At 44.5% G+C, this 24,724-nt stretch overlaps 1 protein-coding gene across 7 annotated transcripts in view; it reads left to right on the top strand.

The window, feature by feature from the left end:
* VTI1A (vesicle transport through interaction with t-SNAREs 1A) overlaps positions 1-24,724 on the top strand; it is a 341,791-nt gene that overhangs the window by 305,076 nt on the left and 11,991 nt on the right. Inside the window, exon 9 of one of the 7 annotated variants that reach the window (XM_032490936.1) lies at positions 9,152-9,438. The exons of 4 other annotated variants lie outside the window; for them this stretch is intronic. In XM_032490936.1, the coding sequence (XP_032346827.1) occupies positions 9,152-9,305 (154 nt within the window). In that variant the 3' untranslated portion in view covers positions 9,306-9,438. 2 more of the 7 variants (XM_032490937.1, XM_032490938.1) reach the window with 2 other exon arrangements.

Genomic DNA, 24,724 nt, shown 5'->3' with positions numbered 1-24,724 from the left:
GAGGGTAGAATTATTGAGTTTTATGGTATGTATATGTTCATTTTTTTAACTGGCAAACTGTTTTCCAAAGTAGGTGTTCCCTTTTACACTCCCACCAGCAAGGTACGAGGACTCCACGTCCTTGGAATTGTCAGGCTTTTTGATTAGAGCCATTTAGTGGGTGTGCTGTGCTCTCTCATCTTAATTTGCTTTTTCCTATGACTAATGAGATTGATCTCTTTTTTTTCATATGCTTATTCATGGTTTGTAGTCTTTGGTGAAATGTCTATTCAGCTCTTTTTTAATTTTATAATTTTTTAATTGGGTTATTTGTGTTCTTAGTGTTGAATTTTGAGTTTTTATCTTTTTGCTCCTGGATAGAAGTCTATTATTAGATATATGCTTTGCAAATATTTTCCCTCAGGCTGTGGCTTGTCTTATTTTTTTTAATGATGAGTTTTGAAAAGTAAAAGCTTTTATTTTGGTGAAGTCAGTTTATCAAGATTTTATTTTATGGATTATGCTTTTAGTGTCTTGCCTATCCCAGGGTCACAAAGATTTTCTTCCAGAAGTTTTATAGTTTTAACTCTTACATTTAGGTCTCTGTTCCATTTTGAATTTTTGCATATAGTTTGAGATAATGGTCTAAGTTTATTTTTTTTTTTAATATGGGTATTTAATTCTCTTCACACCATTGAATTGCCTTGGTTCTTTTGTCAAAGATGAATTGATCATAATGTAAACGTTTATTTTTGAAATTTCTATTTTGTCCCACTGATCTATAAATCTATCGTTACATCAATACTACACTATCTTGATTACTCTAGCTTTATAGTAAGTTTGAAATCAGTTGATATAAGTCCTCCAATTTGTTCTTTTTCAAAATTGTTTTGGCCATTCTAGTTCTTCCCATTTACATATACATTTAAGGATTCACTTTTCAATTTCCACAAAAAATGCATAAAGAAAACTCTGATATTTTATATGGATTGCACTGAGCTTTCGTCTTATTGATACTGAATTTTCTAACCCATGAACATGGACTTGTTCTCTATTTATTTAGATCTTTAATTTTTCTCAGCAATATTTGGTAGATTTCAGTGTGCAGGTCTTATACTTATTTTGTTAAAGTTATTACTAAGTTTTGTATTCTTTTTGACACTATTTGAATTAAGTTGTTTTCTTAAGTTTATTTGCACACTATTCATCACTAGTATGTAGAAATACATTTGATTTTTTGTGTTGATCTTGTATCTTTCAACCTTGCTAAATTCATTTATTAGTTCCACTAGCTTTTTTGTAGATCCCTTAGGATTTTCTACACACAGAATCAAGTCATCTGTGAATAAAGATACTTTTACTTCTTCCTTTATAATCAGGATGCCTTTTATTTCTTTTTTATGCCTGACTGCATTGGCTAGAACCTCCAGTACAAGGTTGAATAGAAGTAGTAAGAGCAGACTTTTTTGCCTCATTCCCAATCTTATGGGGAAAGCATTCAGTCTTTCATTATTAAGCATGCCATTAGCCATCGGTTTTTCGTAAGTGTCCTTTATCAGGTTGAAGAAGTTCCCTTTTATTCTAGGTTTGTTGAGAGTTCCTATCATGAATGGGTGTTAGATTTTGCTGAATGTTTTTCTGTGTCTAATAAGATGAGCATGTGTTTTTTTGTCCTTCATGCTATTTATGCAGTGTATTTACACTAATTGATTTTCTTATATTAAACCAACCTTGCATTACTGGGATAATGCAAGTCATGGTGTTTAATCCTTTTAGTATGTTGCCAGATTCAGTTTGGTAATATTTGTAAAGGATTTTGGTGTCTTATGTTCATGTTGAATATTTCTTGTGATGTCTTTGTTTAACTTTTATATCAGGGTAATACAGACCTCTTAGATGAGTCAGGAAGTATTCTCTTCTGTATTTTCTAAAAGAGTTTAAGAATGTTTTCTTTGAATATGTGATAGAATTCATTATTTAAGCCGTATGGTGCTGGGCTTTGTGAGACGATGACCAAATGGCTAAAATTAAATGACTAATCCAATTTATTTACTTGTTAAAAGTCCATTCAGATTTCCTATGACTTCTTGAGTCAGTTTTTATAATGTGTGTATTTCTGGGAAATTGTACATTTCACTTAAATTGTCTAATTTTTTTGACATAAAATTGTTTAGAATGTTTCCTTTTAATCCTTTTAATTTTTATTAAGTCAGTAGTGATGTTCCTCTTTCATTCTTGATATTGGTAATCATGTCTTCTTCCTTTTTTTGGTCATTCTAGCTAAAAGTTTATCAAGTTTTGTTGATCTTTTCAAAGAGTCAACTTTTGGTTTCATTTATTTTCTTTATTGTTTTCTCTTTCCAAGCTCTTTGATTTCTGCTCTAACCCTTACTCCTTTTTTTCTGCTTGTGATGAGCTTAATTTGCTCTTTTTCTAATTTCTTATTGTGGTAGCTTAGATTATTAATTTGAAATCTTTTTCTTCAAATTAGGAAAATAAATTCCCACCAAGTTCTGCGTTGTTGTATCCCACAAATTTTATTGACAGTTATTGTTTTATTTTCATTCATTTCAAAACATTTTATAATTCCCTTTGTAGTTTCTTTTTTGACTCATGGATTTATAAGAAGTGTGTTACTTAATTTTCTAATCTGGGGATTTCCCAAATTACTTTCTTTTATTGTTGATTTCTAACTCAGTCCTGTTGTAATTAGAGAACATACTTTTTATTATTTAAATTCTTTTAAATTTATTTAGACTTGTTTTATGGCCTATATATGTACTATGCTGGGGGCTTTATCACATGATTTTTAAAAGAATGTGTATTTCTACTGTTATCAAGTGAGATGTTCTATAAATATTAATTATGTCAAGTTGGCTGATAGTATTGAGGTCTCCTTTACTGATTTTCTGTCTGGTTATTCTATCAGTTTTTCTGAGAGCAAATTATTGAAATCTGCAGATATAATTACTGAGCTTTCTATTTCTCTTTTCTTTGGTAAGTTTCTGCTTCATGGATTTGGGGACTTGGTTATTAGATATTTGTATGTTTATAATTGCCATATCTTCTTGATGCATTCACCCTATTATATTTATGAACTGTTCTGTCTTTGTCTCTAGGACTAGTTCTTGTCCTAAAGTCCATTTGTCTAATATTAATGTAGACACTCCAGCTCTCTTATGTTTACTATTTGCAGGGTGTGTGTGTGTGTGTATATATATATAATATATATATATTTCCTTCTTTTAACTTTCAACCTATATGTGCTTTTGAATCTAAAGTGTGTCTCTTTAGACGGCATATGTGTCTTGTAGACAGCATAAAGTTGTATCTTTTTTATCCAGTCTGACAATCTGCCGTTGATTGAATCACTTAGTCCCGTAACATTTGTATGATTTTTTATCTTGTCGGATTTATGTCTACCATTTTGCTGTTTGTTTCCTATTTGCCTTGTATTTTTGTTCCTCTGGTTCTTCTTTTCTGCTTTCTTTTTAAAAAAATAGATATTTTGTGTGTACCATTTTAATCCATCTGCTGATTTCTTAACTACATTTTTTATTGTTATTTTCTTAGTCTTTGTTCTAGGAATTGCAATATATATCCTAAATTTTCTCAATCTACTTTAGCTTACTACTGACTTAGTTCTAATAAAACATAGAAAGTTTATTCCAATATGGCCATTTTCCTCCTCTTCTTTTGTACTATGATTGTCATATCTATATATTATAAACCAAACAATACTGATTGTTGTAATTATAATTATTGCTTATGCAATCTTTATGTTCTTTAAACACATTAAGGGAAGAAAAGAGAAAATATATAGTTATACAGTCTTCCATATTTACCCTACATATTTACCATTTCCAGTGTTCTTCATTTCTTTCAGTGGATATGAGTTACCATCTGGTACCATTTCCTCTCAGCCTGAAGTATTTCTCACTTAGTATTTCTTATAAGGCTAATAAAAAATTCTCTCATTCTTTACCTAGAAATGTCTGTGTCACCTTCATTTGTGATGAATGCTATTGCTAGATAGAGAATTCTTGGTAGACAGGTTACTCCTACACCCACCATTTTATTACTTTGAGTATGTTGTTTAACTCTCTTCTCCATTGTTTCTGGTGAGAAGTCAGCTATCAATCATACTGTTTATTTCTGCATAATGAGTTATTTTGAACCCTTGCTGCTTTTAAGATTTTCTCTTCCAGTCATTATTTCTTCAAATATATTTTTCTGCCACATTTCTCCTTCTCTCTTTTCCTTCTGGGACTCCCATTGCACATGTGTTGGTATGCTTGTTATTGTCCCACAGGTCCCTGAGGCTTTGCTCATTTTTCTTCAATACTTTTTATCCTTCTCATCTTCAGATTGGATGATTTCTATTGGCAGATGTTCAAGTTCACTAATTACCATTCATTTAGTTTATTGTACATTTCAACTCTAGAATTCTTTATAGTTCCTCTTTCACTGTTGAGATTCCCTATTTGTTGAAGCATTGTCATCATAATTTCTTTTAATTCTTTATACATAGTTTCCTTTAATTCTCTGAATATGTTTACAATAGTTGCTTTGAAGTCCTTGTCTGCTAAATCCAACATCGGAGTCACTCAGAATCAGTTTGTATTGGCTGCTTTTTCCCCCTGAATATGATTACCCTTTTCCCTTTTCTTTTTTCTTTTTGACATGTCATAATTTTTTTGCTGGAAACTAAACATTTTAGATGATATTTTGTAACAACTCAGGATTCTGATGGTTTTAAGTAGCTTGCCTGAATGTAATCTGCAGGGTCTACCTCCCCTGCAGTCTACTCAATTGTTGCTTTTTTTTTTTTTTAATTCTGATTTTTATTTTATGAGCCTTGCTTCCTAGGAGTTGCCCCTTTGTGCATAGCTTAGTGGCCAGCCAATGATCAAGCATAGGTTGTGCTCAAAGACCTTGAACCCGTTAGGCTTCCATCCTCTGCCAAACAATCTGTATGTGGGTTGAGAAGAACATTCAAAGTTCAGCCAGTTCTCAAGCTTGCCTTGGCTCTGACTTTTCACTGGGGTCTCTCAGGTCTTCCCAGCACATTCGCATATTTTCCCAATCGACAAAAGATGTGAGGATAGCTTATCTGGCACATCCATGGCTCTCTCAGTTCCAGGGTCTTCCCATCACATTTTTGGTTGGTCTGTAGCTCACCCCAACCAGGACTGCAACCCCGGGCTAGCAGAATTGTGCTGTTTCTCCCATTCAGTTTCCTACAGAGTTTGCTACTTTTATTGACAGTGCCACCAAGCATGGGTTTTGCCTTCTGCTCCAAATCAAGTCAGCCTTCTCTAGCAGTCCCACCCTCATAAAACCATCATTCCAGCCAACTAAGTTAGGGGGTGAGGTAGGGATCTTCTTACCCAAAGTTCTGCCAGCTTTCTATGAATAAACACCTCTCAATTTTTTTTTCTTTTGCCTTTAGTCATTATCCAGAACCCTGAAAGCATTGTTTTAACAACTGTTCAGTTTTAAACTTGGGGGGAGGATAGTGAATTTGTGGACCTCTTCACTCAGAGCTGGAAGTCCCCTGGTACAAGAATTTTGCTAGTCTGCATAAAGTATTTAGGATGTGGTTGTAATGAAAAGACCTTATCCTCAATTCCTTGTGGATGTTGGCCACTTATTTCCCAGAATTCCCAGTCCTTCTCCTCAAAGAGCTTCAGGGCCTGAGGTTCCCCAAGACGGCTGATGATCAGCTCCACGAGCTTTCACGCCACGCATTTCCCCCTCAACAGTGTGATGTCGTGTCTGCGTGTGCTGACATCAGCCCATTAACTGACCCAGAGGCAGCAGGTGGGACCTGTTTTGGGCAGAACTGTGTAAGAAAAATGGCCTAGTCATTAGCCTGTTTCACTTTCATTTATCTCTGTCATCGGGGAATACAATATAGATAGTATCAGGCCCAACAAAAGGTACATTCTGATATTATTTTCAGTTTTTTTGTCTAGACAGGGAAGGCTAAGCACTTGGATATCAAAAATACCTACCATGAAAAATAAGAAAGATGGGCTCGGTGGAAGGCCAGAGGGGGGTAGCCTTGCTTGTTGGCTTTCTCTCCCTGTATTCTCTTTTTTTTCCTTAAAGAAAAATAGTTCAACCCCACCACCCACTCATCAGGTGATTGGAGACTGTAGTTGTAAAAATGTGCTGCAGGCAGAAGTTCTGAAAAATCCCAGAAAGTGTTGAAAACATCTCTAAACAAGGTATTTTTCTCCTGCACCTTTCTTGCTAAAGGTCCCAATTGCTGCCAAGAAAACTAGTGAGAATGTTAGCTGCCAAATAAAAAATTTATGACAGTGTTTGGCAAAGGACTATCTCGCTGCTTGTTTTATACATTTCCACAAGGCCCTTGAAGGCGGCCTCTTTCTCCTTGCCTCCTCCCTCCCCCCACTTTGGGTCCGTATACCTTACTGATCACTGTTCAGGGTTGTTTTCTAATAAAACAGCAAACTTCTATAAAGCAGGATTAAACAATATAACTTTTTCCCCCTTCAGTAACCTCTGAAAATTTGAGGGAAATATTTTCGAATATGATGTGTTGCACAGAACGGGAAAAGAGGAGTTGGGTTTTGCTTGTTTAGAATAGGCACATTTTTAAGGGAAAAAAAATGAACCTTTTCATTAAGGACCGTAGATTCCTAGTGGCAGAAGGAATCTTAGAAATCCCCCAGACCTTGCACCCAACATTTTGAAGATAAGGAAATGCGGGCCCAGAAGGAGACAGTGTCCTGATTAAGGTCGCACAGCTATGCCCAGCTGGGAGGAGAGCCTGGCTTTTGCTTCAGTACTACGCTGTACCCCACCCCCACCCCCGATGTCGCACCACAGCCCACATCGCTTTTGTGTGTTGGGGACCCCTCCCTCCTCACAGCACACATGTCCTTACAGTGTGTTTAATGAGAATTAGAATTCTGGGATATTCTACTTTGTGAAAATTAACACATTCCCTTCCCCAAAACTCTTTTTTTTTTTTTTTAAATCTAACTCATTAAAAGTGAGTCAAGATAGGGCAATAATACTACTGAAATGGCATTGCTGGCCCATATCAATTAAAACCTCTAAAACCTCCAGGATGAGTCACTAAATGTTTACAGGAGACTTTTAAAAGGTGCTGGGGCAGGAAGGGGGAGAGGAGTGGAATGGGGGCATGTTTAGGGGAAAAAAAAGTTGTGAACCGAGTTTGGATGTTGATAGTGATAATTACATAGGCTGGTGAACACCCTGAAATATTTTGCCTGTCTGTCTGAGAAAGCAAAATTATCTGTCTCAGTCTTTTCAAAACAGTTATCAGATTATGCTTTCATTGTTAATTAGTGCTGTTGAGCACGCATTTCATCATTCTTACTTATTCAAAAGCCTGGCTGCACCCTTGTTCCTTGCCTGGCTTCTGTCTGTAGGAGCATCTGCCGGCGATGCTGAAGCGCAGGGCGGGCCGGGGCCGCGGCTGCCTTTTGCTGTGGCTGCGTTGAGGAAGCGAGTGGTATTTGATATAAAGTACTGCGGACAGACCAGGAGTAAGCGGATTATTTTAGACAGCGTTAGGAGGTAACCGGAGGAAGATTAGCTCCACATCAGGCAGAAATCATAAGCAAATTAGAAAACCTCCCCAATTAGTACAAGAAACCCAGATTTGTGCTGTTTGTGATCTTCTGCTGAAGTGTCGATGTTATGGACTCGAGTCTTGATTTAAGTTGAAATGTTGGCATTTCCTATCAGTGCATGTTAGCATCTGAGGCTGTGTACTGGCCTAATAAATGAAGTAAATCCCCGTTCTCCTCGGCTGCCAAGTATTCCCCATTCTGGCGTCCTATACGTTGGGTAATGTTTTATTTGGCCCTGGAATAATCTCTAGGGCTTATTATAAGATTTCGATACTAGAAATATTCGACATGACTCCAGCGTCCCACACGTAATCTCTCTTGTTTGTTTGTCTTACGGAACATGTATCATGCTGAAGTCATAAAAATGGAGTGTGCAAAATACCAGATGCTGCAAATGCAATTATGTCCTTAAAAATAGCTTCCTTGGTGGCACTGCTTGAAATCTGAACTGGGCCCTGTTTTTTTCAAACAGGGTGGCGCTTTTCTGCTAAGCTACTGATTGTGTGCTGTGACAGGAAGCACTCCATCCCCTTCTGAGGCCACCATGCAAACATTCAGGTCATTTTGGAATCAGACCAGGCACTACAGGCCTTCCAACACCGTGGCCGTCCCAGGCATGTTTCTGTTTTATTCCTCCAAGTGCACTGTGTATTCCCCGGCGTCTTGACCTCTGATGTTTTACAGTCAAGTTGTATATGGCAAAAGCCCTCAACAGACTGAGCCCAATTTGTGTGAGGAAATTGGGGTAGCTACACCCTTCGTTTTAAAATTTAAAATGCATTCCAAATAAACTTTTATTTCACCAGAATTCAAACAACTGCAAAGCTCAGAATTTATTTTGCAATCTTATCCAAGGAGGAAGGTAATGTTTTTGTATCTGTGTGTGGAGGCTGATAAATAGTGCCTGTTTTTGTAAACATAGCGCATATTCATTACAAAAAAAAAATCTGGAAAATGCAGTGAGTCATAGAAGATTTTTTTAAAAAATCACCATGATCCCAAAACCTAGACACAATCATTACTTTCATTTCAATGTATATCTTTCCAGTTTGTGTCCACGTTTATACATGCTTTTCCCTTTTGCAAAAGTAGGGTCATAATATATGCAGTATTTACAACCTTTGCTTTTTACCTGATTTATTACAGGCAAAAAAACTGGTGGTCTTCATGGCAGGTAGGATAAGACAGGACCCTCTCACCCCTTCTGAATGATCCAGAACAAGTCTTTTCAATGGAGTTTTAGTATTAATTCTATTTTAGTGTATTTTTTCTTTGAAAATTATCAGTATCCGAATGGCCTTTATGGCAACTCTCAATGCACCAATGTTATGTGAAGTATTATCCTAGCACCCTATCTCTTTAAGGCAAACTTTGAATTTTTCTGTTTTTGCATGCATGAACTAATTTGAACATCCTAAGAACCTTGAAGGTAGGAAAAAAAAAAAAAGCACAGATGTTGTTATCCCTGATTTGATTCATAAATGCAAAGTGAGCTGCAATGGAAGATGCACCGTGACGCCAGCCATTATTCTTCCCACCAGGCTCTGCGCGTGGTCGTTGAAATTGGACCCGATTTTAAACACCAGCTTTGCCACTGACGAGCTGTGCGATCTTGGGCAAATTAACCTCCCTAAGCCTCAGTTTTCTCCTCTGAAAAACGGTAACATTGATATCTTTGTCACAGACTTGGAATGAAGATTAAATAAAAGCACTTGTGTGAAGCACTTTGGATGATAAAGGGCCCCCAAAAAGACAAATAAATTTTACCATTGTTTTTCTTTTTCTCACACATTCCCTCTTTCTTAAACATAATAAATTATTATGTTTCTTTTTCCAATGGACTCAATTCTTAGTTTAGCATTGTTTTAAATAATAACTGTATGTGTAATAATACACAATTTAAGAAAATGTAGAAATACATAAAGATAGAAAGCAAACAACACTCACCACCCATATGCAAACCCTTGGCTGCTGTGTGTAGCTCACTGCTCGGCTACATTTCCTTTCAGTCTTTTTTTTTTTTTTTTTTTTTTTTTTTCTGTGCAAAGGCTTGCAATTGTTTTTACACAAACCAACTAGTGTCTTGAACTAAGGAATGTAGGTGGTAGTTAAAGTATGTGCTTTAGAGCACGTGGTCTACATGCTACCACACCCTGCTCTTGCTTCCGGATCTTTAAAGACGTGTCCCTTTGAGATCATACTTCCATTGGCAGGAAGCCAAAATGGGGAGTCAGATGGGTGGTCTTGGTGGAGATGCGATGAGGATGTTTTAAGAACCTGGGGTATTGGAATACACTGATAAGTCCCTCACCCACTGATCCTGTGGCTTTGGGGTAAATTGTATAAAACCCAGCGCACCCATTCACAAAACCAGCTTCTCTTACATAGAAGGACAGGCCTGACTTCAGCAGAGGCCGCCATCCATCAGGCCCAAATTCAGCCTCGTCACCCAGGGCATGGGCAACTCACAATTACTACATTCAAGTAACTTCAACCACTGGGAAGAAAAGCCTTTCCTAGACCCTTAAAAGGTGTTCTGTTCAAGCCGAAAGGAAAATTCCAACAGCTAGCATCTCCTGTCAGCTAATTTGATAGTCCTCTATGAAGTCAACCATTAGTGAATACATTGATTCTTTTTTTCCCCCTCTTTTTCAGTTCTGCCTTGGCTATTCCCAAGATTTCTCTGAACCAGTTGGGCAAAATTGATTTTTATTAGTTCCACTGGCCTTGTGGAAAATTATCTCATGAACTGGTTTTTATAGGAAGACTCAAAAGCACAGCACAGGGTAAAAAATAAGCCTATAGCAGTCAAAACTGTTGTCTGAAATGTCTTCAGACTGGAAGGCTGAATTTATTGCACAAAACAAGTACCAGCAAGGCGGAGGTGTGCAGTCCTGCTCATTATCACTGGAAAGGAGAACCAAAAAGTCGAGTAAAAAATTAAATTTTAATAATGCCTAGTGATATTTTCTAAATCTTTCCTGACAGCAAGATTCTCATTATTTTTATCTGTCTCCAAGTAGGTTCTTTTAGTCCCATCTCAGAAATGGCCTCAGCTATGATTGTTTTCTGGGCTTTAAAGCATCTGAATAACCAAATATACACAGAGGGAAATATACTTTAGATTGTTCAAGGAAGGGCCGTGACCGTGGTAACGTTTCGGCTAGCGTATCTGCAGCCAACATTTGCTGGGAGCGCCTTCTGCTTCCACAAAAGAGGTCCGTGTTGTTAAGACAGTTGAAGTAAATCCTCAAACGGGACCCCGCATCCACTGCACTTGGCCTACAGAGGAACCCACGGGCCCCAAGTCCCAAGTTTGGGTTCGATCCAGAAATCACCCCATGCTGGCCATGAAAGGGGGTTCAAGAAATAAGTGGAAGTATCCTATTGTTTCAGTAAATGTGCAAACTCGCCTTCCAAGTATCACATAGCACAGAATTGTTTGGGGGATATGAGAGAAAATAAAGCCAGAATTATTAAAGTAGCCAACCCACAAAAATGTACATTCTTTTTGTTTTAGTAGTTCTTCAGTGTCTGTGTATAAGCCTGTCTTGGTCCCACCAGGATTTATAGCAATTTACCTAAATGTATCCAATACAATAGATTTTTTTATCTAGTAAATGAAGTCTGGAGGGAGGTTAGTACACAAACTGTGGAGTAGCTCATAAGTTTGTGAGAGGTGGGCCACAAATTTATCTCTGGGCATCTGGCAGGCGACTTAGAGAGAAAGATGGTTTCAGGTACATGAGTCAATATCCAAGAGATAAAAACACAGCTCCTTCCCCCACCGCGACGAGACAGAACACCTTCCCATGGGACCTCATCACAGGGACACACACCGTGCCGGGTAATAAACATGTTTGAGAACATCCTTACAGGAAATACGAGTTCCACAGGGTTGTCTCTTACTGTCCCTCCGTGTGAGCAGGTGGCGTGGCGCTGAGCACAGAGCAGAGCGCGTGCGCGAACCTGAGCAGCGCGGGTGGCGGGGGGCTCTCGGGGGCTCTCGGGGGCTCGGCTGCTCCGGGGAAGACTCGTGTGTCTCTGGGAGAGATTGGCCCCATTCTTTAGGCCCCTCGATCAACACTGTTTCCCTCAGCTAGACTTCTGACGAGTGTTCAATCGGGGAGTTTGAGGCTGCAGCCAACTCCGTTAGGGACCTGGAGTGACGCCACCGTATACTGGTAATCAGGGGCCCTCGCGTTGGTTGGTAGCCAGTTAGGGGGCTGGGTTTCACATCCGCTGGTGAAACGACAAGGGAGCTTGAGGGCAGCCGCTCCGGAGAGTGACAGAGGAAAGAATGGCTGCTTCTTTCTAAGATTTAGGCTGCTTTTTGGCTCGCTTTCGGTCAAGATCCTTCCTGACTTAGGGTTGAGTTTTCTATTTATTGCAGCCAAATGAGGGACCTGAGAAAGAGTTCAAAAGCCGCTCTACTCCTTGGCAGCTTATTTTCTTTATTTTTCTCACGTCCACAGATGTGGTCCTCAGCCAGCATCCTCAGGGGTGCTTGGATCATATGTATTTACTACCATTTTAGAGATGGGGAAACTGAGGCACATTGACTTGCTTTTCACAAGATCACTCAACAGATTGGGAATGGAGGCCGTCCTGCAAACTTTTTGTTGCCACTCCGCCTCCAAAGGAGATCACTTGGTTTCCTATCTCAGGCCTCCTGGCTTTTGAGACACTGCAGATGAGATGCGCAGCCTCCTCCTCGAGAATCACCAGCCAGGCTCTCCAGCGCGTTCTGCAGCACATTCTGTGAGGGGCAAGGGGCCTGCAGATGTGCGGTCCAGCCCTGACCTCTGCCTGTGCTTTTCATCGCCTCATGAGAGGTCCGAGAGGCACGCACAAGCTGGTCTGTGGCTTCTGTTGACCTCTCTCTGGCCTTCGACCCCGTGGTTAGGAATCAGTTATGGGCTAAGTTGGATGCACTCAGTGTGGAACCTGGCTATTGATGTTCACGCCAGGCTGAACTTGGGACTTCCGCAGGGCCAGGAGGGCTGGGCTTTTCCTGCCTCAGAGGGAATCTCCAGTAACGTAGGGAGATTTAATTCGGTCCTTAGTAATCAGTTAGAGGTCACAGAGTAAAGATCAGGGCCGCTCTGCCCCACAGACAGATGTGCTTTGTTTGGCTACCCAGTGTTTTGGGAAACTTTCACTTAGTTGCCAATTTTTTTAAGTTGAGAGATTTCACGGAAAGAACACAGTTTCTGGCTTCTCTTGGCAAAGAAGATTCTGGCTGCACTGAGCCCACTTTGCATCCCAAGAGCAATCAGGCGCAGCCTGTCCCCCCACTCCCCGGTTTAGAAAGAGGGCAAGTGTTCCCCGCTCTCCCTGTCCCCTCTCCTGAGGCCTGCGGAGTCCCCCTCCCCCGCACCCGTCTGCCTTCCTTGATTAGAGAAGAGAATTGCACACGTTCCCAGGCTGGCAGGTGACGTGGCTTCACCTGCACAAACCTGGGGATCCTGCTATCTGATTGTCACCCTGCCCCACCCTCCTCCCGCCCAAAGAACTATGAGTCAGCCGTTGTACTTATCATTAAAAAGCCTTCAGAGGAGACGTTCTTAACCTGGGGTTCACCTGCTCAGAAATGATTAATGCTGCTTTGGGGTATGTAAAATCAGTTTAAAGCGAAAGATCAGGAAGAAGATATCCTAAGTTTGAGCAGACAGTGCACAGTCTGCTGGATGTCTCTTGCACATGGCCACCCAGGGAAACAGGACAGCCCAGGGATTCGAGTCAGCAGAGAGCCCCGCCGCCTGGACTGGAGCCCAAGGGCAAGGGGCACCTCATGGGAGCTGCGAGCAAGGAGGACCTGTTAGGAGCCACAGTGCAGACGAGCTGCTGGAAAGCCCGAGAAAGAAAGGGAGGAATACCCCAACTTCTCTCTGCCCCCCACCCCCAGTGTCCTGCCAGGGTCTCCCATTGGCTGAGTGCAGTGGGCAGCCAGCCTACAGGGTGGTGGCAAGGGTCAGCCTCTTTATGATACAGAGCAAAGCAGAAGGGACAAGAAAAGGATCTGAGGACACACAGCCCCAGGACTGGCACAGTGGGGATGTGAGTTAAGACACACGCCATTCAGCCATGGAACCAAATCTGGATGAGAGAGAGAGAGGGAGAGTGAGAGGCAGAGAGGGAGAGAGAGAGAGAGAGAAAGGGAGAGAGAGAGGTTCTGATGTGATGATCTAGAAAACGTAACCACATCCCTCAATAGTTGACAGAGATGCAGGTGGCTGATAAACTTCTGCCAAAATGTTTTATTCTCGCGACATCAGAAAAAGGGTGCGAATCCCTGACTCTTAAGAGATAGGTATCTAATGTCAGATCTTGCGGGGAAATCATGTTAAAAACCACCACAAAAGCCAAGGCAGCTGTGTCTCCACCAATGTGACCTCAGCCGGCCCTGATCCAGAAGAGGCACCTTGGCTGTCGAGGGGTGGCCCCAGGGAAGCTAACAGAGCTGGAAAGGGCAGCTTCCGCCTTCCTGGATAACCGAGTAGCGCTGAAGGTGGGGCTCCCAGGAAAGTGGCTGACCCTGGACCCCACGAAGCAAGCTAATCAGGTCCAGCACTGGAATGTGCCCCACAGGAGTCTGCAGAGGACTCTGCAGGCTTTCCAGGCCAAGGCACCTGAGCTGGGGAGGATGTCGACTGGAGGGGAGCAGGCAGTCAAATAAGGAGGCGTCTCAGGACCCATTGTGGGGCGATCAGGGAGTGATAATAGGGGTGGAAAAATAAAATAGTAACTGTGATGGTTGTTTACTGAGCAGTTACTCTTGCCAAACACTGATCTAAGCACTTCAAGTTGAATTTACTTATTTATTTATTAATGTAATTCATTGACCCCCATTTTTCTGATGAGGAAACTGAAGCTTTGTTTCTTTGGAACTTTCAGATTCCTTGTATTGGTAACTTTCACCTTCCTTTTTAAACAGAAGGTTGCCAGACGATTGTCCACTTTTTATTTTGCCGAGTAAGAGGGTAGTTTCCAAAGAGAGACTTGGACATGGGGGACAAACAGTGGCATCTATTGTCACCATCACACCACAAAATGAAGACTATTTTCATACTGAAAGAGCCAAAGGACATAATCTCAGGGATGTAATGAAGTAACATGCCTGAGTGACCTGCAGGACTTGGGTGTGGCAGGTCCTGGATTCGAATCCAAACACTTTGGCTCCAAAAATGCAGCCTCAGCCCTGCAGACAGATGTGCTTTGTTTGGCCGCCTTCTCGGGAGGGTAAAGAGAGTGGGGGGCCTTCAGCCAGGGAGGGGCCGGGCCCTCAGGAGAGCAATGAGTTTCCTTCACAGTACAGGGGCAGTCCCCAGCGGGAGTGGGGACCCTCCCCTCCCTCAGGGCACCCAGCAGGAGGCGCAGGGGGAGGGTGGGAATCGAGAAAGGGGTGATCCCCACCTGACACTGAGGATGGTCGCCTCGCATGGAGAGCATCACCAGGGCCACATCTGGAGTGGGGCTCGCCTTCTCCCTGGGTGGGCCTGAGCCACCAAATCCGGGTCCTCATAAATCCAGATCATTATGAAGATGAAGTGACATCACACAGGCAGCAAACACCCAAGGCCAGGAAAAGACACCCTGCCTTTTTAAGACCGTCTGGAAGTTACATCTGTGCCCACACCCCGTGCTGAGAATACTTGGAAAGATTCTTTTATCACATTTCACGAAAGGCAAAACTCAAACACAGAGACTTTTAGTCCTTTCCTGAGATCACACAGGGAGTCTTGCTGGTCGTCCCACCTAAGTTTCTTTTCTGTCTAGCACTCTCTTCTAGCAGATGGGTTCAATTCAGTCTTCCGCAGTAGAACCTTTCCACAGCTTAGCTCCTCACCTGTTTGATAGGTGAGGTCAACATCATAAAAAATTGTGTGATGAGGTCACTGGGCAATGGACATTCACTGGTGAGCAACCCCTGGAGGACAGTTGCTGTTTCCTCTGTCCCTGAATCTGGGGAGGGATCCAGTGATCATGCATTTACCTAAAAGAGACAGGCTGAAAGGACATAGCCCAGGTGCCAGTGACAGAAGAAAGCTGATGAACTGTGCTTCTGAATAGAAATGAATATTATCTCCATAATTTACTGAGCATTTACACTGGGCACTGAGTAAAGAGTTGACTTTGGTTAATCAGTGTTGTGTGTGATGTTAGCAAAATTAACTTGCGTGCCCAACTGCAGTGTCTGTGGACAAGAGTGTAACGATGATGTCAAAGACAAAAAAGGCAAATCTGATGCAGAACATAAGACACAGCAGTTACTTAAGTAACCACTTTATGTGTCCTGCAGGGGTGGAAGGTCAGACTGGAGACAAGGGTTGGGACTTCAGGGAACTCCTTTGTCAAGATGGGCGTGGTAATAGTCTCCACCTCATAGGATTGTGGTGAGGGTTCAACAGACTGTAGAAAATGCCAGAACAGCACCTGGCCCGCAGTCCACACCCCATTAACACGAGCTGCTGGTGCGGTGTGGCTGCGGCTGTCCTCACCGCCACTGACGTTGCTCTTGGCATCACCATGGCAACCACGCCGTCTAGCCCTGAGGAGGAATCGCCAGAGTGTAGATCTGAGTGGGTTTTTCCAGCTCTGGGGTTCACAAACTTTTACATGTCTTGGGTTTGGGACTTTTTAAACAGAGGACTGAAGGAGGATTGTCCTCTTTTGATTTCCATGGAACGAGTTCATTTCCAATGTCCAAATAAGGACACCGGGGAGAAAACTTACCGTCTACTATCACCATCAGTCCATAAAATAAAGGACATTTGGACACTGAAACAGTAGGAAGGACACAACCTCAGAGAAAAGGGCAGTCCTTGAAATTGAGTCATCTGATTTTCAAAAAAAGAGCCGCTTCAATGTCATTCTTTTCTCAATGTCAGTTCAGCCTGGAGTTTGGGAACCACCGTGGTCCACCCTCCCGTGCCCTCCTTCATTGTGTATATAAAGTGGGACTGGGTTGGGCTCAGTAAGAGGTGGAAACTGACAGGTTTTGAGTTGTATTCCTTGATTTTGTTGAATGGTCCCAATTAGCAGGAGGCGTGTTTGGAATTGCCGTTACGGGCAGTCGCCACACTGGTCCTGGCTGCTAGGGTGAGAATAAGTATCACCGTGAAACAGGAACGGGGCTGGGGGTCTGAAGACCTGACTGGGCCCCAAATGGTTGACCTGGGCACATCCCTTTACCTCGCAAGGCCTCAGGGTCCTCAACTCTAAAACAAAGACTTCACACTAGGGTGTAGAGACCTTTTCCAACTCTGGCAGTCCACAAACCTGGGAGGGGTTACATACACCTTGCATTTCTAGAGCATCCTTATTTAATTTTCCTCAAGTTCTTTCCAAGCCCTTTGATTGAAGCAAGCTACCTTGATCCTACCTGAAAGCCCAGTGGCCAGCAAAGCTCTCCAGGCTCCCTGCCGTCTTCAGTCCATATTTAAGAATGGCAGCGGCCGCAGTGTCCAGGCTGAAATTTGACGTGTATGTTTGGCATCATAGACTGAGGTGTAACTGTACACTGCCCATCAGACCCTGGCGGACTTATCAATGGGCTCCGACAGGTACTTGCTGGCCGCCTTCCAGGGCTCGGAAGGTCTCCACAAGCCAGCCAATGGGATTCCCGCCCTTTGCTTTAATGTTTATGCGACCACCTCCCAGGGAAGGCTCCCCCTTCACAGAGGGACAGTGTCACCGTGAAACCCAGGTAGATGCCAGTCTGTGGGATCGAGAAGCCTGGTGGGCCTGGGGAGGCAGCAGCTTCCTGGACTCCTGCCTCCACCTCCCCACCCAGCCCCCGGACGTGCCCCAAGCAGCTCCGCCGGCCTCTGCCCCCTTTCTTCCTGCCTCTCACCTTTCCCAAAACTGCATCTTCTTTCACAGAATGACTTGCCGACTGCATGCATGTAAAGGCTTTATCTTTTCAAAGTGCTTTATAATCTTTAATGAGCTGATCCTCTTCTCCCTGGGGTGGTTAGTGGACTGGCTGATTGTGCCCAGAAAGAAACTGAAACCCAAGTGTCTCAGAGTGACTTGTTTCAGGTCACCCCAGGCAAATCAAAGATTGTGGGCACCCAACAAATTGACCCTGCCGCTGGCATCACTCTAATTACGGCCTTTGTTGTTGGGCCTCCATGGTCAGTTGCTCATTGTGACACCCACAGGGCAGGGACTCTGGGTTTCCTTTTTTCTTTGGAGGGACTTGGCCAGACCTGCCATCCCATCTGCTCGTGGTCCGAGGACCACCACGTTCTCAGGTGGAGGAGGCCTGCCTCAGACAGATTTTACCTTTGAGACCAGGAGTGGTAGGCAAACCGCAGATAGCTGGCCAGATCCAGCCCCCAGCCTAGTTTTGTATGGCCCTTGGGGTAAAAATGATTTTGACATTTTGAAGTGTTTGGAAAAAAACTCAAAAGGAGAATATTTTTTGACATGGGAAAATTATGTGGCATTCAAATCCCAGTGTTGTAAATAAAGTTTTATTAGAACACAGCTGTGCTCCTTCACCCATATCGTACCTGCCTGCTTCTGCACCACACGGGTGAAGGTGAGTAGTTGCACCAGAGGCTGTGGGACCCACAAAGTCTAAAATATTTACTGTCATGGGCTGTATTGTGTATTCTCCCCTCCCCCAAATCTGTATGTTGACATGCTAACCCCTAGTACCTCAGAATGTGACCTTGTTTGGAAATAGGGTCTTTGCAGATACATCAGTTGAGATGCGGTCATCCTGGAGCAGGGTGGTCCCCTCACCCAGTACGACCAGTGTCCTTATGAAAAGAGGGAATTTGGATGCAGATACACACACAGGAAAAATGCCATGTGCGGATGAAGGTGGAGATCGGGGTGATGATTCTTCAAGCCAAGGAACCTCGGATACTGTCAGCAAACTCCCAGAAGCTGGGCCAGAGGCATGGAACAGATGCTCCCTCCCGGTGCACAGGGGGAACCCACCTGCCAAGACCTTGATCTCGGATGTCCAGCCTCCAGGACTGTGAGACAATACATTTCTGTTGTTTCAAGCCACACAACGTGTGCTGCTTTGTTATGGCAGCTGTAGCAAACTAATACATTTACTATCTGGCCCTTCACAGAAAACATTCAGTTAAATTAAGCAGAAATTGGGAAACGGAGTACTCCTCATCCTCACTCAGGACTTAGCCCCCAGGTGCTGGGGCTCAGGCCCTGGCTCCCACCTCCTCAGTTCCTTGCTGAGAGCATCCTCATTTCTCCCCCTGTGAAGATGCCGCCATCCTGTGTCCCCGTCCCTCAGGACTCATGGATAACTGACCACTCCTAAACTCAGGTCGGCAAATATGGACTATGAATGGTGGGTGATGGCCCAGAGGTAACACCTGGCCTTCCTCCTGTTTCAAATGTCTTATCCCAGAGGCAGGAGTCTGTGGGACATGCCCCCTCGGGTCCCTCATCTCACGTGGCTTTGCACCACCGCTTGCTCTGTTCACGGAGGGGAGTCTCATTCTAAGATGAAGGAACCAACAGCTCCTGAAGATGGTGGGCCCCACGGCTGTGTGCACGACTTCCGGGGAGCCAGGCTGGCCTGGCCTGTCCTCGCAGGAGGACAAGAGGGTGGAGACGTGGAGACCAGTCATGGTAAAGGCCGAGATCTCAGACCCTGGTCTGGATCTGAGAACTCTGTGTATCCGAGTCCTGGGGCCGATGTAACGAAGCACCACAAGCTGGGTGGCTTAGAACAACAGAAATGTGCTCTGTCGCAGTGCTGGAGCCTTGAAGGCTGAAGTCAAGGTGTCAACAGGGCCCTGCTCCCTCCCAAGGCTCTAGGGAAGAATCCTTCCTGGCCTCTTCCCACATGGTGGCCCCAGGCGTCCCTTGGCTTGTGGCAGCCTCTCTCCAGTCTCTGCTCCTGACTTCACGGGGCCTCCTTCCCTGTGTCTGTGTCCTCTCTTCTCATAGGGACACCGGCCATTGGATCTCGGGCCCACCCTCCATCCAGGATGGTTTTATCTCAGGATCCTTGATGAATTACACCTGCAAAGACCCCGTTTCCAAATGAGGTCACATTCTAAGGTAGACGTGAGTCTGGGGCGGTGTGAGGGGGCTGAGGGAGTGGCTATGTAACTCAGTACAAGCGGTAGGGTTGAAAATGAGAGAAGTCCCACCAAATTTGCTCAAAGCAAAAGGGAGTCTATTGGCTCCTATAACTGGAGAGTTTAAATGGGACTCTTCAGACGCACAGCACAGGCTCAAATAATGCCTTCAAGAACCTATCTTTTGTAGGCAGGGTATAGCTCAGTGGTAGAGTGCCTGCCTAGCAGGCACAGTGTCTTGGGTTCAATCCTCAGTTTAAAAATAAATAAGTAAATAAACTTAATTACCTCCCCCCCAAATTTTTTTTTTTAATGAAATTCATCTTTTTCATCATCTCTGGGCCCTCTGTTCCTCTGCGTTGGCATCCTTCAGGCAGCTTCTCCTCCTGCGTGGTGAGAAAAAATGCCTCTCCCAGCACCCGCCCCACTTCCATTGTCCCTACGATCATTCCCAGTAGAGAGAGTACCTTTTTCTTGACTTTCCAGGAAGACCCTCCAGGGGACTCCATCTGGCTTGGGTGGCATGCCAATTCCTGAACAAGTAGTTGGGCAGGGGCTAGAGAGCTGTAATTAGCTGGGCCTGCCCGGGTCCTGTGTCCACGGATGGAATCAGAGACAGGGAGCAGCCCTACCTGAATTCCTGGGGTGAGGCTGGGCGTTCCTCCAAAGACCCAGGACCTAGAAGACCCTGGATGGGCATTATCGGGGGCATAACAACCCCACAACTCTAGCACACAGACCACCGTGTACCCAGCTTTGGAAAGAATGCTTCAAATTAAAGTTCATTAGAGGCTGATAACAATGAACCATTTCTCCTACTCTTGTTTTCATTTCTTGCTGCTGAGTACTAACTACTGACGTGGAATTGGACGAAGGACTGGAAGAGCCTTTCCCTTGGTCCCTGTTTTTAGACAGTTCCCAAAGAAACACGATCCAGGCTCCTTTACACAGAGTTCCCCTCCCTGCTCTTCTGGTTGCTAAATGTCCTGCTAATTATTATTATTCTGTCGGCCCCCAAAGGTGGGGCATCATCATTCTGGTCCGGCTGGCCAGGCGGGAAAGCGTGTGCAGGACGGGGCGCTGACCTGTAGGGTGTCGTGCACTCTCCGGCTAATGAATGCAGGCTTGTGAAGGGGGTTAGACACCGCTGGCATGCTTAATGGGAGGGTGGCTAAGAGCTAACTCCTAAGGCTGTACTTGGCTGCAGGCACCCTTAGAAACCAGGAAGATGACTACATGAACTTTCAGAGCAGCACCTGTAGGTAGAGCCCCTCATTTGTACATTCAGCCAGCTTTTTTCCTTTCTTTCTTTTTTTGGAGGATGTCTGTGCCAAGCTGTGTATTAGGCACTGGGAATACAAAAGATGAAGGAGATTTAGACCACAGAAGGGCCACTTTTTATCGGGGAAACCTGCCCAGAAACGGAAAATCATAAAACTGTGCCGTAAGTGCAGTGGTCAGAGAGAGGCATAGGGAAATACAAAAGTGAGAGAGGGGCGTGGGCAGGTAATTCTCCTTGGAAGAGGTGGGGAAAATATGCCAAAGATCCAGGACTTGGTTTTGGAATCAGGGTGAATCAACCTAAAAATGCTTTTTGGTCTCCAATAACAGAAGACTTGGCTCCAACTGACTTCAGAAATAATTTATTTTCTCATATAACTGAAAGTCCAAGAGAAGGATGTCTGATAGGGAGGTTCACCAGGTCTGCAGGACTGAGATTCCATTTCTCTGCCCTTTCTTCCACTCTGCTTTCCTCCCATGGTCAGCTTCTTTCTTAGGCTGGCTTCCCTCATGGAAACAAAACAGCTGCAGCAGATCCAGGCCAACATCTGCACACCACACGTCCAGGTGACCTCATGTTGCAAGCAGAGCTTTGGACATTCACTCTACTGGACTGGCTCCTTTCACATGCCTGTTCCTGGTCCAGTCACTGCGGCCAGGGGCCTGGAACACACCGACCCTCTACGGGTAGCATCCGACGTTTGGAATGGAGAAGTGGATGAGGCCAGCATATACCTGCTCTTCATGGACAGCAGAATGCTCAGCTGAGTTTGCTGAAGTGTTCATCGGCATACCCTGGCATTGGTTACAGCTCGAAGAAGCTCCTGAGTCTTCAGTAATGAGTCTTATGACCAAGTATGGAGAGAGGAGGATCCCAGCTCTGGAAAACCAAGAGGAAAAAGTCTGTTCTTAAAAGAAAGAAGTCATATCAGCCTTCATCATACCTTGACTTCTGGAATACATTAAACCAGAGCCTCACTTGGCTTGGCCAGACACCCCATCTTGCAGGAGAAGGGAGGCAGTAGTGCATCACTTAGGATAGCCTATGTTATCCCGCAGTACAAAGAACCCCCAAACCTCATTGGCTTAACACAAGTGCACTGTGAGCCCGGGTGAGCCTCTAGGGCGATGGTCCTCCATGTGATGACTCAGGGATTCAGGCAGGAGGAGTCTCCACCATCCTGTAACTGCACTCCTGGAATGGACAGCCCCCTGGATCAGAACAGGGAGGGAAGAGCCAGCTGGAGACTCAGACCCTGGAAGTTAAATGCCTCCACATGGATGGAAGTGACACCCAGCTCTTTTGCTCACCTTCCATTGACTAGAACATGGCCACGCCTAACGGCAAGGGACAGGTGAGTGCAGTCTGTGCCCAGAATTAGAGGAGGGCTGGACACCGAGGGATGTGGAAGTGCCTGCTACGGTGGAATTCCTGGGTTCCTCAAGCCGGAGCAGAGAGCTGCGCCAGGTGCCTCGCCTGCCTCCTTCCCTTTAACCAGTCTTCTCTGATTCCGGCTGCCACACGCAGGAGCTTGTTTCCAGAGGGGGAGGAGACTGGCAATGGAAAGATTAGCCGCTCCCTGGGTTCCACACGGGGATCAGTATTTTCAATAGTACTTTGTGAGTTCAGCCTCAAAGTAAATGGTTAATTCATCTTGTATCAACAGCACTGTGATTCATAATGTAAACTTGGAGAATCCTTGATGTTTCGGGCCCACATTCCTTTTAATTTGGCTCTGCATTCTTTTAAAGCCACAGCGAGCTCACTTAATAGAATGCAGCATGCAAATGCACAAGTTTTTGCCTGGAGGCAATTTAGCCTGGCTGTTTCAATGGATGTCTTCTTTCAAGTGTATATTCTTTCTTAAATTATTTACTGGGTAAACACACTTTGCATTTTCAAAAGGGAGATTAAGACTGCTTGCTGCAGACCTAGTTGAATTTAAAGCCTCCCCCCACCCCCCAACCCTGTCCAAAGTTAGATGGAAGTTCCTTTGGGCTTCCCCCAAAGTTCCTACTCAGTCTCACTAGCTGGGAACCCAGCTTCCCGGCTTGTGGTTCTGATTCTCTCTGGGCTCTGCATTCCTTTCTGCTTTGCCTACAGTCATACCTGCCAGCTGCCCCTGGCTGTGACTGTACTCCAGGCCTCCTCACAGATGGGCGCACCAATACCAGCCTTTGTTTCCCCCTCCAGGCTGGCTCAGTCTTGTCTACTCAAGGGACCCAAAAGCTCACTTCTCTGGTCCTTGGAGGCACAGTAGTCTGCCCGACAGCTTTGAGATCCAAAGCTGGGTTGGTGTTCTGACCAGAATCAAACTTACATCCAATTCTATCAACTCCAGCCTTTTGGGGTTTTGTTTGATTGTTTGTTTTGCCCTTCTACACCCTTCGTCCCAGATGTCTCCCAGCCTTTGGTTTGTCTCCTGCCGACCTCCTCCATCGCCAGCACATGCCTCAGTTCCATGCGGACCATTCCTTCTCCTAGCTTCGGGGAGAAGGCCCAGAGCTGCCGTGAGAAGGCAGTGTCCAGTGTTCCATCTTTGGGGGGCTTATATCAGCTTTTAATTTCAGCCTTTTCTACGCAGACTCCCTGAGATTTTCCTACCAATTAAATTCGTACAGATTTCTTTTCCACTCTCCCTCGAATAGAATGATTACAATTCCCGGGGCTGCGTTCTTTCATTGTCATCCTTTGGACAGTCCTCCTGGGAGCCTATGTGCCAGGAGCCCTGCCACTAGCTGGGGCTGGAGACGGGAAGGCTCCTGGCTCTGCGGCCGCACCAAGGTCTTTCTGAATATCTGGGACCCAGCGGTGTCCTTCTTGGGATCAGGTGTGTGTGTGTGCTGAGTGAGTTAAAGATACAGGCTGTTGGGAAAGATCATGGGTGAAACCCACTCCTCTTTGCCTTGAGGTGAGGGGAAGGACCAGAAGAGCTGAGGACTTAGGGATTCCTGTGCGTTCCTTTTTCTAACCGTGCTTCAGATTAAACAAGTAACACCCACAGTTAATCCTTTATAAATTAGCATCATGGATGCCTTGGGGCCCTCAACCCACAAATAAAATGGTTGTCAACACAGAGACACACTACTGTATATTACTTAAGGCAGAATTTTAAAGAATTTTCATGCTTTTAATGTGCTTCACTGCAGAGTTTCAATTTTGCTGATTTCCTTTGCAAGGCTGATGCGGGAGACTGTGGTAAACAGAGATTTTGACAGTGACTTGGGCAAACGGGATGTGTAGGGCTGTGCTGAAGACTTCTGCCCCTTCCAGAGAAAAGGGTCAAAAATCAATTTGGGTTTTAAATCAAGCCACCAAGTGGCACCAATCAGTGTTCGTAATTAGCCTCACTTTAACAAGCCGTGAAGTCCCGTTTTTATTTATTCTGGGGACAGAGAATCTTCCCGGCTCCTGAGTAAATATGGTCTGTTAAGTCTGAATTAGCTGTCATCGCAGAAGAATTAATGTCAGGGCACCGCCTTTCTAGTGGGAAAGGGAAGAAACAAACAAGACAGATCTTAGCTGAGCCTTACGTGATAAATGAGGACCGAGCGGATCATTCATCTCCTTCGAGGAAAGTGGACACAGGCACTAAAGCAGTTTTGCGGAAGACGTGTCAGCAAATGTGATCATTTTGTAACCTGTCAGGATGAGGGGGAGCTAGTCGTTCCAGGGGGGCCACCAGGGAGTGGGCTTGTCTGATATGACTGGCTCCATCCATCCATTTAGGTTTGGGGAAGAAGGGGGTGGGCAGGAAGAAT

This window comes from Camelus ferus, chromosome 11 (assembly GCF_009834535.1).
Source record: "Camelus ferus isolate YT-003-E chromosome 11, BCGSAC_Cfer_1.0, whole genome shotgun sequence".
Lineage (NCBI taxonomy): Eukaryota > Metazoa > Chordata > Mammalia > Artiodactyla > Camelidae > Camelus > Camelus ferus.
Note: the sequence above shows the minus strand (reverse complement) of the source record. Positions and strands in the feature narration are given on the sequence as shown.